Source organism: Watersipora subatra, chromosome 3 (genome assembly GCF_963576615.1).
Source record: "Watersipora subatra chromosome 3, tzWatSuba1.1, whole genome shotgun sequence".
In the NCBI taxonomy this organism is placed as follows: Eukaryota; Metazoa; Bryozoa; class Gymnolaemata; order Cheilostomatida; family Watersiporidae; genus Watersipora; species Watersipora subatra.
The window spans coordinates 39,769,188-39,785,800 of record NC_088710.1 but is presented as its reverse complement, the minus strand read 5'-3'; the positions used below and the strand labels follow the sequence as shown (position 1 = coordinate 39,785,800).

General features: G+C 38.2%; 1 protein-coding gene across 4 annotated transcripts in view; it reads left to right on the top strand.

Moving 5' to 3' along the window:
• The window catches only part of LOC137390187 (KN motif and ankyrin repeat domain-containing protein 1-like), a 69,486-nt gene extending 54,209 nt beyond the window's left edge, over nucleotides 1-15,277 (top strand). For 3 of the 4 annotated variants that reach the window (XM_068076474.1, XM_068076476.1, XM_068076472.1), the window contains 8 exons: nucleotides 510-683; nucleotides 2,395-2,565; nucleotides 2,940-3,027; nucleotides 6,964-7,113; nucleotides 7,347-7,559; nucleotides 12,151-12,351; nucleotides 13,682-13,851; nucleotides 14,184-14,466. In XM_068076474.1, coding sequence (XP_067932575.1) covers nucleotides 510-683; nucleotides 2,395-2,565; nucleotides 2,940-3,027; nucleotides 6,964-7,113; nucleotides 7,347-7,559; nucleotides 12,151-12,351; nucleotides 13,682-13,851; nucleotides 14,184-14,250 — 1,234 coding nt within the window. In that variant the 3' untranslated portion in view covers nucleotides 14,251-14,466. The other variant, XM_068076475.1, reaches the window with a different exon arrangement.
• Nucleotides 15,278-16,613: the final 1,336 nt, after the last annotated feature.

Genomic DNA, 16,613 nt, shown 5'->3' with positions numbered 1-16,613 from the left:
TACTAGTCGTCACACTTCTTTGTACAGTATAACAGTTTCAATGTGTTAAAGCTCTCATTGGTTGGTACTAGTCGTCACACTTCTTTGTACAGTGTAACAGTTTCAATGTGTTAAAGCTCTCATTGGTTGGTACTAGTCGTCACACTTGTTTGTACAATATAACAGTTTCAATGTGTTAAAGCTGTCATTGGTTGGCACTAGTCATCACACTTGTTTGTACAGTATAACAGTTTTAGTGTGTTAAAGCTGTCATTGGTTGGGACTAATCGTCACACTTGTTTGTACAGTATAACAGTTTCAATTTGTTAAAGCTTTCATTGGTTGGGACTAGTCGTCACACTTATTTGTACAGTATAACAGTTTCAATGTGTTAAAGCTCTCATTGGTTGGTACTACTCGTCACACTTATTTGTACAGTATTACAGTTTCAATGTGTTAAAGCTGTCATTGGTTGGTACTAGTCGTCACACTTGTTTGTACAATATAACAATGTCATCTGACTATTGTAGACACATCGATGGACAAGTTTCACCGCATTTGGTTGTTGAAAGAAGCTCACTGGAATCAGAGGAGGATTTCGGGGCAGGCAGGAGTCCGAGGTCGATTATGAGGAAGGACTCCAGCTCTCAAGGCTACAACCGATCTATTAGCTTTGCTGAAGAAGCTGAAGTGGCTCAAGTTGTGTGAGTCATCCAATTTTATAATGTAAACAATATTATGCACTGTTTCAGTGTTCCACTCATGTTTACTTATCCATTCTGCTTTGGCATTTTCCTTTTTTCCTTCCCAACATCTTTTACCTACGCCAATCTCTCTCACGAATCGATTTATGACAGTTTATTTATGTCAAAGGATATATATATATATATATATATGTATATCCTTTGACAATCTCTCTCATAAATAATCATCCTTTGACAATCCTTTTGACATGCTTTGTCATGATTATCACACGATTGTCACCTTCCTTTGACAATCTCTCGTATATTATTTTCCTTTGACAATCTGTCTCTTGAACAATCTTCTTTATGTAAGCTGTCTCAAAAACCCATTTTGATGTTCATTTTTTTTGCATTTTACATACTTCTATTTTTTTAGTGCATTGCAAAACATCACAGGAGAAACTTAGAGCACATCATTTTTTATCCTCTAAATTCAACTTAGTTGGCAGCAAAACCTATTATCAAATATTGTCTGCACAGCTTAACTTTCGTCCATTTTTATTGTTTCCGTTAAAGGTTGTTTTGCAACACAATTCATATTACAGTTATTTGGTATCAAAAGGTTCACCATGTTTTACTCTGCTGTGTTGAAGGTGCAAAATATGTGGAAGTGTGATTACAAGCTCTTAAAAGCTAAAAAAGCGAACAGTTAATCGCAGCCATCAGGAAAACGCCGTAGTTTGGAATGTCTTTATTTCGATGACGTACTCAAACATTGTGGTTATTGTTTTGACACGTGTTGTTATCATGGGAACTTAAAGGCCAATAAAAGGCTCAATATAAAACGTCTCAAAGCACTAGTTGATGACAAACACTTCAGATTCTACCAGAAAGCCCTTCTCAAATGTAGATGCTCGCTACTTTACAGTTTTGTTTTAGCTTGGTCTAATTGTCTAGTCGTAATCTGATCATGTAACCCATACTTTCTGCCAAATGGCACGAACCATTTCTGCAGCATTTTTTGACTATCACAGGTGACCAACAGGCTCCTCATGTTTATCAGAGGATGATAAGCAGTCCTTCGAGCTAAGGTTAAATAATTAAACCATTTTTACGATAGGTTTTGAGATATCAGTTCTCAAAGTGACAGCATTACAATGATGATGAAATAGACAAATAAGAACAATAGACATGGCTTTATTGAATGCGTGAAGTATATTTGCACAGATATTTCGACGAATGAGGTTGCATGAAAGTGTAAACAGAAGCCATCGTGTTCAACTACGTCCCATTTGAGCCGTTTTGGAAGAGGATTCCAATCCATGGCGTTGTCATGATGATGATGATTAGCTGTTCGTTTTTGAGCTTTTAAGAGCTTGTAATCACATTTCCACATATTTTGCACCTACAACACAGCAGAGTAAAACATGGTGAACCTTTTGATACCAAATAACTGTAATGTGAATTTTGTTGCAAGTCAACCTTTAACTGTCTGCTTTTTCATCAGTTTCTTCATCTTTCATTTTACATTTTATTTCTGCTTTTTCAATGCTTGTCCCTGTTTTCTTCTGACAAAGTGAAGTTTGAAATAGTTTTACTCATTCCGTCATCCACTCACTTACTTCCGAAATTTTGTACCCATCTTTAGTTGAAACCTGTTCCTCCTACTTGTGATCAGCTCTCTGCACATTTTATCTTCTGGTTACCTTTTATGCGTGTTCACCTCTTATAGCGAAGAAGCTGTAGAGGTTGAGTCACCTCAAAGAAGAGAGATAGAAACACTGAGTGATGAAGAAGAGTCAGAAGTTAGTTTTGATGAAGGAACGTATGACGGGAGGCACGGGGACGTATCGTATCATTGCAAGCCTGAAAAAGTTATTTCTAAGGCCAGGAGTCATGAAGAGTGAGTCACTACATGAGCCTGTTTTTATGTTTTCCCGACAAGGCATAGTTTTTAACCCTTAAAATTGAAAACAGGACATTATTTTGAAAACATGCATAATTTTGAAAACATGCAAACATAATTTCTTCCACTAAAGCCATAAATTAAGTTGTGTGTGTTTTAGTGTGTGTTAATTAAGTAATGTTGTGCGCGCATCACTTTGCTAGTTACATTGGATAGTTAGAGTTGTTAGTCACAGTTAGTAGTTAGAGTTGTTAGTCACAGTTAGTAGTTAAAGTTGCTAGTCACAGTTGTTATAGTTGTTAATTACAGTGTGTAAACAGGTTTTACAGTATATGACAACATTTATTAACATTTTTTTGCCTAAATTTTAGGATAGATATAGATGTAGAACTGCAAGCTGCCTGCTCTATTGTTCAACAACATATAGAGAGTGGTGACTCAGCTCCTAACTCGAAGATGGTAAGTCCGTACCACCTTTAAACCGCTTGTCACTCTATTCGGTGCTAGTCAGTCACCTTTCAGTTCTTGTTCACATCTCACCATCTCATAAAATACTTTTCAGTTCTTGTTCATGTCTCACCATCTCACACAATATTTTTCAGTTCTTGTTCATGTCTCACCATCTCATATAATACCTTTTAGTTCTTGTTCATGTCTCACCATCTCACACAATACCTTTCAGTTCTTGTCCATGTCTCACCGTCTCACACAATACCTTTCAGTTCTTGTTCATGTCTCACCATCTCACACAATACCTTTCAGTTCTTGTTCATGTCTCACCATCTCACACAATACCTTTCAGTTCATGTTCATGTCTCACCATCTCATATAATCTCTCTCTCTCTATGCAATCCCTCTCTTTAGAGTAAGATGTCTGCTTGCTTTATTGATGTGTTTGGTGTGTTTTAAGATGGCTCCGTAGTCCGATCATTGCTCTGCATTGACGATTGCAATGTGGACATTGGTAATCATCATTCATCAAAGTATCAGATGAGCTAAGCCACACTTTTCGTGCTGCCCTGAGCTCTTCTCTGTGACGCATTTTTTCATTTTCAAGTATCTTCACCCCTTTATGAGTTAGAGTTCTCCATCCAGTTCTTCTCGTTGCATTCCATTCCCAGGTTTCACATCTGATGTGACGACGCTTCAAGCTATCTTTGAGACAGTTTTTATAGCGCTTTCTTTGTCCCCCTGTGACCTCTTCCCATTTTCTAGTTCTGCATACAGAATCTGTTTTGGTAGTCTGCAGTCTGGCATTCTAACCAAGTGTCCAGCCCAACGAAGTCTGTTCTTAACGATCATACTTTCGAGGCTGGACATCTTAGCTTGTTGATACACACTATTGTTAGTGCGTTTGTCAGACCATTTGATCATTAGTAGTTCTCTTATTTTCCTCATGTGATAGTTCTCCAGAACCTTGACGTCAGTGCTGTAAGTAGCCCACGTTTCTGAGGCATACAGTAGTGTGGGGACAATTACTGCCTTGTACACTTTTAGCTTGGTGTCGACTTGCAAGACTGGATTTTCAAACACTCTTTGTCTCAGTTTGCTGTATGCTATGCTAGCTCCTTGCAGTCTTCTCTCTATCTCCTTCCCTAGGTCGGCCTTGGAGGAGAGATTACTACCCAGGTATACAAAGTCATCTACAGGGTAAAGTGGTTCGCCTCCGGCAACAATGCGTGGAGTGACTGTTTTTTCCAGGTTTCGGCTGGTACAATACTTGAGTTTTCTTTGCATTCAGCTTGAGTCCAAGAGCCCTGTAAGCATTTTCAAAAGCTGCCATGACTTCTTGAAGATGTTCTTCTGTATGAGCCACGAGAGCATTGTCATCAGCATATTGGAGCTCAAGAACACTTTGTTTCGAAGTTAGAGTTTTAGCCCGAAGTCTCTGCAGGTTGAACAGATCGCCTATTTGATAGTTCAATGTGATACCTTCAGAGAGTTCTTGTTTCACAAGGTGCAGTACAGCACACAAGTAGATAGAAAACAGCGTTGGCGCAATCACGCAGCCTTGTTTCACCCCAGTTTTTACTCCAAAAGGATCCGTTTGTTGGCCATCCACCAAAACTGATGTGTTCATCTCATCATGCAGAAGCTGCTCAATAGCCACAAATTTGGGAGGGCAGCCGATTTTCTCAAGTACTTTGTATAGAGATTGTCTGTCAACAGTGTCGAAAGCCTTGGTAAGGTCTATGAAGGCCATGTAAAGGTCTTTGTTCTGTTCTCGGCATTTTTCCTGGATCTGTCTAGCAGCAAATATCATACCTACTGTACCCCTGCCAGGCCTAAAACCACACTGCGTCTCTGGAAGAATTTTTTCCGCAACATTGGAGAGTCTATAGGACAGAATTCTAGCTAGAATCTTCCCCGTTATTGACAAGAGGGATATCCCCCTGTAGTTCCCACACATCGTCCTATCTCCTTTTTTGAAGATGGTAACAATAAGTGCATCACGTAATTCATCAGGTATTTTCTCAGTTGTCCATACAAGTGTAAAAAGGCAGTGCAGTTTCTTGGTAAGTTTAGTTCCACCATGCTTGAAAACTTCTGCAGGTATTCCATCAGCGCCAGCAGCCTTCCCACTCTTCATTGCTCGAATGGCGGATTTCGTCTCGACTAGTGTTGGCTCTTCTCCTAGCTGCAGATGGGTTGGCAGCTGTGGGACTTTCTGCAGGACTGGATCAGCTACAGTGGATGTTTGGTTCAAAAGATTTGAAAAGTGTTCTTTCCAGCAATCTCTGATGGCATCTTTGTCTTTATGGAGCACACCATTCTTGTCTCGAACAGGTACAGAGCCATGTGACAGAGGACCATACAGTTTTCGTGTTTCTGCAAAGAAATTCCTTGTCTTATTCTGATCCGCCAAGCTCTGAAGCTCCTCTGGTTTTTGTGTCTACCATTCATTCTGCATCCTTTGAACTCGTCGCTGCACATCTGTTCGTATGCTGTGGTATGCCTTCTGTTTCTCCTTGTTTCTAAGATCGTTTTGCCAGGCTGCAAATTTAGATCGTTTTTTATTTATAAGTTGTTCTATTTCTAGGTCATTCTCATCAAACCAGTCTTGGTGGTGCCTTTTCTCTTTGCCTAATACCTCCTCGCATATCTCAGTGATACAGCTCTTTAGATTTGTCCAAGTCGAGTTGACATTTTGGTCATAGATTTCAGCTGATAGTCTCTCATTGATTTTTGTTTGAAAGTCTTTTTTCACATCCGGTTTATTGAATAGATTCACGTTGTACTTTGGCCTTGCTGTCCGTTTAGCTCTTCTCTGTTTGGGCTGTAGAGTGAAACTCAGCAGAGTTTTCACCAATCTGTGATCCGTCCAGCAGCTATCTGTTGAGTTGATCGCTTTGGTTACTCTTACATCTGCCAAGTCCCGCTGTTTGGTAATTATATAGTCTATCAAGTGCCATATAATACCTTTCAGTTCTTGTTCATGTCTCAACATCTCACACAAAACCTTTCAGTTCTTGTTCATGTCTCACCATCTCACGCAATATCTTTCAGTTCTTGTTCATGTCTCACCATCTCACACAATACATTTCAGTTCTTGTTCATGTCTCACCATCTCACACAATACCTTTCAGTTCTTGTTCATGTCTCACCATCTCACACAATACCTTTCAGTTCTTGTTCATGTCTCACCATCTCACACAATACCTTTCAGTTCATGTTCATGTCTCACCATCTCACACAATACCTTTCAGTTCTTTTTCATGTCTCACCACTTCATATAATACCTTTCAGTTCTTGTTCATGTCTCACCACCTCATATAATACCTTTCAGTTCTTGTTCTTGTCTCACCATTTCACACAATACCTTTCAGTTCTTGTTCATGTCTCACCATCTCACACAATATCTTTCAGTTCTTGTTCATGCCTCACCATCTCATACAATACCTTTCAGTTCTTGTTCATGCCTCACCATCTCATACAGTACCTTTCAGTTCTTGTTCATGTTTCACCATCTCACACAATACCTTTCAGTTCATGTTCATGTCTCACCATCTCACACAATACCTTTCAGTTCTTGTTTATGTCTCACCATTTCACACAATACTTTTCAGTTCTTGTTCATGTCTCACCATCTCACACAATACCTTTCAGTTCTTGTTCATGTCTCACCATCTCACACAATACCTTTCAGTTCTTGTTCATGTCTCACCGTCTCAGACAATACTTTTCAGTTCTTGTTCATGTCTCACCATCTCACACAATACCTTTCAGTTCTTGTTCATGTCTCACCATCTCATACACTACCTTTCAGCCCTTGTTCATTTCTCAATATCTCATACAATGCACTTCATCGTTCTCATGTACTTTGTTAGTATTTAAAAAACTGTATGAATATCATGTTCCTGTACAGTGTCTAAGAGATGCCTGCGCTTTTTGCAGACATCTGCCCTAAGTGTGATACAACAAGACTGGTTTAAAGTGGCTTCAGGACAGCAGGCTAGTGTGAGAGAGGTTGATGGATACATGGCATGTTTCGAGGATTTCTCTACCGAACTCTTGGAACATATCATCAACATGGCTGATGGAAATGTAGGTTTGAAAATTAGTCAAGTTTCTACTATACGTCATATGCTATCATTAACTTGTTGACTTATTATGTTGGTTAGCTGCTACTACTATGAACTATCTGCTACTAACTGCTACTATAATCTTGTGTCATATGCAGTGCAACCTGCCCTCCCTTCGCGCACCCTTCAGTTGTGTGATAAACAAGACTACCAGTTTATTGCTCAATATCACTCTGTATAATTATGTCATTGTAGGGTAACACAGTGCTTCACTACGCAGTTTCCCATTGCAACTTCCCTATTGTGAGTCTGATAGTTGAGACTGGAGTAGCAGATGTAAACTTGCAGAACAAGGCAGGATATACACCCATAATGCTCGCTGCACTTTCGGAAGTCAATACCGACAGCGATCGTGCTGTCATTCAGCAGTTACTGAGCAAGGGAAATGTTAACCTCACAGCCTCCCAGGTTTCTATGATAAACTTTTTAGCGTGCTTAATTTTTAGTTGTTGCTGTCGGGCTTTGCATTCAGCTCTCTTCACTGAATGTTGATATGGTAGGCGCTCCTACAACATAAATAATCCACTCCAGGAAAGTTTACGTTAGAGGGAATTTACGTTATGCGAATGTTAAAATACATATTAATTGCCTAATCCACTCCAAGATATTTTCAAACTCACTTCTTTGGCCATACAAAAAGAAAAAACTTGATTTAACTATTTCAATTCGTGGGCTGTACCATAACTGCAGTACTATTGGTTTGCATCGACAACTTTTCTCTTCTTTACGATCGATCTCACTGGTCATCGCAACACCGCAATCACTGGTGACCATGATTGCGATGATTTTACAATAAGTTGATGGCGACTGCACATTTTTGACGTACATCTACAGCGATTGGCTTGTTTTTTTAAACCCTAATGTTTATTCTGCTAAGTAAACTAATAACAAGTATTTTATACACCTTGAATAAAGCAAAACAGCAAAATCTTTTTACAATGAAAAGTGGTTCTACCTGTTCGTCGTTGATCTGTATCCAGGGGTCAAGGTTAGGATAAAAAAGAACTTTCGATGATACTCCAACTCGTGACATTCAGATTTGTAGACCGGCGCTGTAACATCTGCACCACTCGATCGCTTTTGTATTTATAAACAATTGCACAGCTATCCTATTCTCAGTTTTGTCAACACATTTGACTATCTGTTACGACGAACTAGAATTGTATCGCAAAAATTGTATATGAAATTGGTATAACGCTATACGCGCGTCATTTTTGCTTCCGCGTTTTCGACGAGATAGACTAACATTAAAATCGAATTAGAGAACTTGCCTGACTTGACACTTTTTTACGTAGTAGAAAGCAAAATTTCACATAAATTTTTTACGTTATCTAGAATTTATCTTATAGGAGGTATACGTTATAAGAGCGTTTACTGTATACTTATTTTGAAATACAGTAAATTTCAGTAAATTATTTTTGGTCAGTTTCAATAAGTAGTTTTTAAAAAATTTTAATGTTCACAGAGAGAAAAGATTTTTAAAAGATTTTTGTGTGCAAATAAATTGTTAGTTTTTGTTTACTTCTAAGACTAAAAATAGTTGACAAAACTTCTTGTTCAACCTTTACATGGCCGCTGACCATGTTAAGGTCAGTTTAAAACATGATGAATGTAAATTCAAATTTTTCAACTAATTATCTTTTTTGTAGCGTTTTTCTATATTTCATGCAGTTCTTTTGGAAAGATAGTTGGTTATTATTAGAATTAACAGATTCTCCACAACTTTCAGTTGCACAACTTTTCAATTACTTAATCATTCTGAGCTGGCTAGCGCTTCTTGAAACTTAAAATTAGCACTTAACTGTCTTAGCAACAAGTTTTTCATTCTATTTCAACAACTCTCAGATACTTAGATACTTGGAACGCCGAAAGAAGTTTGTTCATTAAGACCACCTAGCGTGATGAAACTAAACTGGTGCCTTGGAGCTTACCTTTGTGAAAAAAAAAAAAAAATGAAAGAACAAATGATATATCTAAAGCTTATCGATTTTATTTTGAGCTAAATTGATTGCTTGCTTTCCATGAGAATAGTCGGCTAAAATCTAAATTGCTAATCTTATTGTCTACAAATAGACCTCTTAAAACATTCTCAAGCTAAAACTTTCGTCTTTTTAAGAAAAAATCCTATTAAGATTTGAATAGATGCCGATCTTCTGCGGAAATAATCCACCAAAATGTTAAATTGTAGTTTAATTTAGAAAATGGTTTACGCCGCAGGATGTTGCTGGGTTTGTATGACATCGATTTACCCAATGGAACTCTCCTATATAACACAGTTTTCTTAGCTCTTTTTAATTTGATAATTATTTACTTGAATGTTTAATTGCTTCTGCAATTGCTACACAATCTCACATCAATGTCGGTAGTCATCAATTTCGATTGTTCTATTCATTACAATTAGACTTATCAATGAGCAAACAGCTCGATGTAATTTGGTCAGTTTGTGGACAGTTACAAATCAAACATTGTTACTATTACAAGCAGGAGGAAAAGTACTAAAATTCAGGAGTTTGTTAAAAATAAAGAATGCGAGAGCTCGATATTAGATTGATTCTGTTTATATATTAATAATTTAATACCAATATTATATATCCATATTATCTGCTTCAGAATGCAGCTGTCTTACCTTTCTTCTGTTCACTCGGCATCTCATGCTTGTCATACATTTCTAGTAGTAATTCTCTAGTAGTAATTCTCACTCAATCAGTTGTTCTGCAATTGAAAGTATTAAAGCTTGCTTATAACAAGAATAGAATTTCAAACCACGAATTTAACCACCTAAACTTTCAGCAAGGTTTCATTAATTTTAGCTCCATGTATTTGGTGGAATAGCGATTTCAGTTGTAATGAACTCTTGTTCAGGTGTTATATAATGAATTACATCCTTGCCATTGCCATATATTCCACTACAGTATTTATCTTACATGTTATATCGTATGTTTCCAGTCTGCTTCCACATCAGTACAGGTCAGTTTTTGAAGTGTCGGTTTGTCTGATGAACATCATTGAGCTATTATCCTCGCTATGCGCTATGGACCTGAGTCTAATATGCGCTATGGACCTGAGTCCAATAATATGACTTACACAACATGTTTGTCTTGCTGTGATAAACATTAAACAAAACTTTCTTATTTTTGAAACTGATAAGATTATTGGATTAATTTTTAAGAAAATCTATTTGCTGTCTATATTGTTGCTTTGATTGAGTTTTCTGTCTTCAACTCTCAGTGTCCAACACTAGTTTTAGGTTTCCGTTGAACTATTAAAGGTTGAGCGCTGTGTGTGTAGTGTTGGAGGGAAGCGCTGGTGGGCAAGCTGATGCGTGAGCTTGTCTATTGTATCGGTTCACCCTTGAGCAGAAGAGGCTAGTACCTGAAGTTACTGTGTGAGAGGAAGAGGCTAGTACCTGAAGTTACTGTGTGAGAGGAAGAGCTAGTACCTCAAGCTAATTCGTAAGAGGGAGGGGCAAGTACCTCAGACTAATGCGTAAGAGGGAGGGGCAAGTACCTCAGACTAATGTGTGAGAGGGAGAGCTAGTACCTCAGACTAATGTGTGAGAGGGGCAAGTACCTCAAGTTAATGTGTGAGAGGGAGAGCTAGTACCTCAAGCTAATGCGTAAGAGGGAGGGGCAAGTACCTCAGACTAATGCGTAAGAGGGAGGGGCAAGTACCTCAGACTAATGCGTAAGAGGGAGGGGCAAGTACCTCAGACTAATGTGTGAGAGGGAGAGCTAGTACCTCAGACTAATGTGTGAGAGGGGCAAGTACCTCAAGCTAATGCGTAAGAGGGAGGGGCAAGTACCTCAGACTAATGCGTAAGAGGGAGGGGCAAGTACCTCAGACTAATGCGTAAGAGGGAGGGGCAAGTACCTCAGACTAATGCGTAAGAGGGAGGGGCAAGTACCTCAAGCTAATGCGTAAGAGGGAGAGCTAGTACCTCAGACTAATGTGTGAGAGGGAGAGCTAGTACCTCAGACTAATGTGTGAGAGGGGCAAGTACCTCAAGCTAATGCGTAAGAGGGAGGGGCAAGTACCTCAAGCTAATGCGTAAGAGGGAGAGCTAGTACCTCAGACTAATGTGTGAGAGGGAGGGGCAAGTACCTCAAGTTAATGCGTAAGAGGGAGAGCTAGTACCTCAGACTAATGTGTGAGAGGGAGGGGCAAGTACCTCAAGCTAATTCGTAAGAGGGAGGGGCAAGTACCTCAAGCTAATTCGTAAGAGGGAGGGGCAAGTACCTCAGACTAATGCGTAAGAGGGAGGGGCAAGTACCTCAGACTAATGTGTGAGAGGGAGAGCTAGTACCTCAGACTAATGTGTGAGAGGGGCAAGTACCTCAAGTTAATGTGTGAGAGGGAGAGCTAGTACCTCAAGCTAATGCGTAAGAGGGAGAGCTAGTACCTCAGACTAATGTGTGAGAGGGAGGGGCAAGTACCTCAAGTTAATGTGTGAGAGGGGCAAGTACCTCAAGCTAATGCGTAAGAGGGAGGGGCAAGTACCTCAGACTAATGTGTGAGAGGGAGAGCTAGTACCTCAGACTAATGTGTGAGAGGGGCAAGTACCTCAAGCTAATGCGTAAGAGGGAGGGGCAAGTACCTCAGACTAATGCGTAAGAGGGAGGGGCAAGTACCTCAGACTAATGCGTAAGAGGGAGGGGCAAGTACCTCAGACTAATGCGTAAGAGGGAGGGGCAAGTACCTCAAGCTAATGCGTAAGAGGGAGGGGCAAGTACCTCAAGCTAATGCGTAAGAGGGAGAGCTAGTACCTCAGACTAATGTGTGAGAGGGAGGGGCAAGTACCTCAAGTTAATGCGTAAGAGGGAGAGCTAGTACCTCAGACTAATGCGTAAGAGGGAGGGGCAAGTACCTCAAGTTAATGTGTGAGAGGGAGTGAGAGGCTAGTGGCTGAAGACAACGTGTGAAAGAAATGGCAAGCTTTTGAAGCTATTATGAGATATAGGTAAATGGAACAAGCTCTAGCTGTCGTGGTGCGATATTTTAGGCTGGCCAGACTGCCCTCATGCTCGCTGTCTCACACGCCAGGCTTGAGATGGTCCAGCTGCTGCTCGAGTCTGGTGCTGACATCAACTTGCAAGATGAGGATGGCTCAACCGCACTTATGTGTGCCACCGAGCATGGTCACGTCGACATTGTAAAAACTCTTCTGACACATCCTGACATCGATCTTGATTTTAAAGACAGCGTGAGTTGATTGGCTTGCCACTAATGTTCTGTACTATCTGACAACTATTCTTCGCTCTTGTTCAGTCAGCTCACCGTTATAGAATTCCTCATCATTGCTTTTGCCTCTTGTATAACATTGAAACTACATCTCTATCAGCCGAGTTCCTTCTGCCAGCCTTAAATAATCAATGTCCAACATCTTCATAGTTGGTTGAATCTATATAAATCTCAGAGTTTGTAGTCTGTCTGTTCAGTTATAGAAATAATTATAGCTATTACAATCTTGTAATGAAAAGCTCACTTCTTGCTGGATTTGAACACTCAAAGATTGCAACCATAAATTTGTAAACCAATCATTTAACCACAAGTCTACGAAGTTCTTACGATTCTATTGCTCTTACTATATACTCTTTTCCCGATTTCACACACGAAATAACGTAGTAATTGATACATTGCGCCCATGAGTTACGATGCCCCTGTTATAAAATATTTTTCGCCGAACTCTATGAAACACAATGCTTCTTCGCAAACAGATAAATGATAAAATTTTAGTCTAAAGTTTTGTAAAATACATACTAAAACTGCTCTCAAGTATGTGTTTAGTAAGTTAAATTCATTTAAGTTAAGTCCAGTGTTTATGTTACGCGTCTGTCTCGAAGGTAAGAACTTCCCACCGTAAGTACCGCACATAGTACATTGTAATGTTACAATTTCTTGCAGATCATAACTACTAAATACACTAAAGTTATTGTAGGTAACTATAGCAACTATGGTTAACACATCATTTTGTTACTCAATATTGATGATGATGATTTTTACCTGGAGGTGTTTGCATTAGATAATTAATACGGGTTTCTATACCACTCTATACGATACTTTGGCCGTGTGATGCCAACACTGAAATGAATTAAAATCATATCATCGCATACCAAATAATTTTTCACCATAGTCGTAACAAACCAGACTATATTTAGCCATTACTTGCTAATAATTTCACATTTACATTTAAATACCTTTACAGTTTTATTTCTTTTTACTAATTTATATCAACAAAACACTTCCTTCGTGGTATGAAATTTAAAAGTTGGTTGTTTGAAAAGTTTGAAAACTTTTACAGCTGCTTTATTTTTTCTCTTAATTCATTTGAACTGCACACAAAAAAACACTTTTCTCATGATATGAGGTTTAAAAGATAGAATGGTCAATGTTGTATTTGTTAAATAAAACTAAAATTTTTGTCCAAAGACTGTTTTATTACCCAACCAACACTAGGCATTCATCTAGTTAATTCATAAAGATTTGGACAGCTTTTACCACCGTATATGCATAACTGGAGTAACTTTCTGTAGGATGGTAGCACAGCACTAGAGATTGCACTCGAGAATTCACAGAAGGAGATTGGGATGCTCCTCTATGCTAAAGACCAGACTAACAAGGCGAACTCAATGGCTGTTATTAAAAAACGAACTACTAGAATTCCTGGCTCTTCGAGTAGAGGAGGCCAGAAATCATCTTCTAGGTTTGTTAATCCAAATCTGCATTTTGTCAGTCTCTATACATGCATTCTGATAGTGAATGTATAATTCTGCAATTAATATTGAAGTCAACCCACTGCCAGTCATTCAAGCCACTGCTGATAATTTTTGGCAACATCAGGAATGCTGTCATAAACAGTGTGTGTTCTTTATAAATTATTTTATAGACTGGCATGACATGGCTCCTTTAATGTGAAACATTCACTTCAGTTGGCACTACATTTTGTTTTTAGCAGCGCTTTTGGTGTGAGAACACGTGTTATCGATATTTTTGGATATTTCAGTGTTTGGAGTCACGTGTCACTTTTTATTTTAGCGAGGAACTTGTCAATATGACCGAAGACAAAACAGAGATTTGGAGAAAGTTAGGACTTGTGGGATGAATAGCCTAGCATTTTTATAAATTCAATTTACCTTCTTATTTACTTAACTCTTTGTGATGTAGTAAAATGACCCCAACCATTTTTAACCTATTATTATCAACTGCACACATGAATAACACAGGGTGCTTCACTACTATCTCTGAAGCGCACCTCATTTAACATACTTCGTAGATGTTAAGCTATATTCTTTGGTTTGAGCACCCACCTTTTTTATGATTTTAGAGAGGTCACGGTGACAAGGAGACGGTATTAGTTCAGACACACATTATTTTCGCTGGTTCTTCAGACTGAGAGAAGTCAACTAATCACTTATTTATCTTCAAATATTCGTTCGCTTTCTTTGTTGACAGTAACATATTTTAGTTGCACACTGCCAGAGATGTGAGCTAGTGCACTGGACAGCATTAATTAATTCTAAGTTATTTGATAATGATGGCCACCATTTTCTCCACTAGTAAAGGTGGTAAGTTAAAAAGATGACTGGTATATTCTCATCATGTATTGTAGTTTGCGGCTTGCCAGTTTGAGCAAGGTGTTAGTGAGCAAGCTTTTTTAGCCTCCATGTTAAACAGTAGTTAAGGAGTCATACTCTTCGCTAGTTTTAATATTAGAACTTCAGTCCCTCACTACTGTTATACCAGCTCCTTATTCACTACAGCGCACTTATTTTTATAACACTAATATTTTGTACTTTACTAAATGCTGGCTTATTATTCCTACAACGCTTTATGGTGTAGCTAAAAGGTAAGAGGTTGTATCTCTACATATAATATTTTATGAGTATTGTTGTTGATATTGTTATCTACACACTCCATATTCCATGTCACAGTTCTTGTAATGTTCTTATTTTGTATTCATCAAATAAAGCATTAACTAAAAAGAGACAATATAATAGTATTCTTAAACTAATTTCTATGTACTACGCACTAGCATTGTCTTCTAGTGTGGCTCTTTTGTATGGTGTTTTGGTTTTTTATATATTAATCACAATTACAACTTTATATTTGAATAAATTTGGAAATTTGTATTTGCTAGTTATTCATCAGCCTGTCTTGAAGTAAAAATTGTTTTTAATCTCGCTTAATTCATCACCACATCATTGCTATACTAATTATAGCCATTTTAGTGTAACACACTTAATTCATCACCACATCATTGCTATACTAATTATAGCCATTTTAGTGTAACACACTTAATTCATCACCACATCATTGCTATACTAATTATAGCCATTTTAGTGCGACACACTTAATTCATCACCACATCATTGCTATACTAATTATAGCCATTTTAGTGCGACACACTTAATTCATCACCACATCATTGCTATACTAATTATAGCCATTTTAGTGTAACACACTTAATTCATCACCACATCATTGCTATACTAATTATAGCCATTTTAGTGCGACACACTTAATTCATCACCACATCATTGCTAGGTCAGGTATAATTGCAGTGGCTCACAACCTGGTCAGTTTCTGGGTCGTTTTGTGGAGGTGGAGTTTAATCCGGAAATGCAAATGTTTTGTCGGCACTAAGCGACGAGGTTTTAAGCAAGTGCCAATGTTTAGTCGGTTAGAAATTTAGTCTGTAATCTTTTTATTTTTTGTAACAAAATAAAGCATAAACATCGTTTTAGGCAAATCTTTAATCAAAACTGTGGTGCCAGAGATCGGGTTGATTACGGGCACAAAACTCTACGTTTTGTCGCGTTAAGACGAAATAGTAACATGCTCACGAAACGGAAAAAAATCTCAAAAATACATCATTAATTATTCTGTATTCGTTTATACAGTGCGTATGAAAAATATCTTACATACGTTGTAATATGATTGCACTTGCATGTATGTAACGCGGTATTACATAAGTTATTGAATATTTGTGATTATGTTCTAACCAAATAAAATGCACATTGAAACAATTGTCTACTTTGCTACCATTCTGAGAGCTAAAGAAGATTCTATTTCATTTCAGTGTAACTATTTATGTTAGCGTATCGTAAGACAAAGATTGTAAAAAGGCAACAGAAGACATTAGTCTATCGTATCTTTACTGCAAACACCGACTTCTCCAACAACTAACTTTATTTAGATTTTGAACATGACCGCACTTTGTAGGTATTCCTTTGTCAATTTGCTTATATATTTATTATTTATGTACAGCATTGTGTAACCAAAAAAATTTTCTTGATTTGTTGGGCAAAAAATATTTTCTTACTGTTGGCAAGATGATGTATTTTCTTGCTCCAATATAAATAATGCATGTGGCAATTGTTGTGCATCATTGTTAGCAGCTTTCCCGTTACCTCCACAAGCACAATGTAGCCAATTCTGGAAAATCAGAGGGCAGCACACAAAACC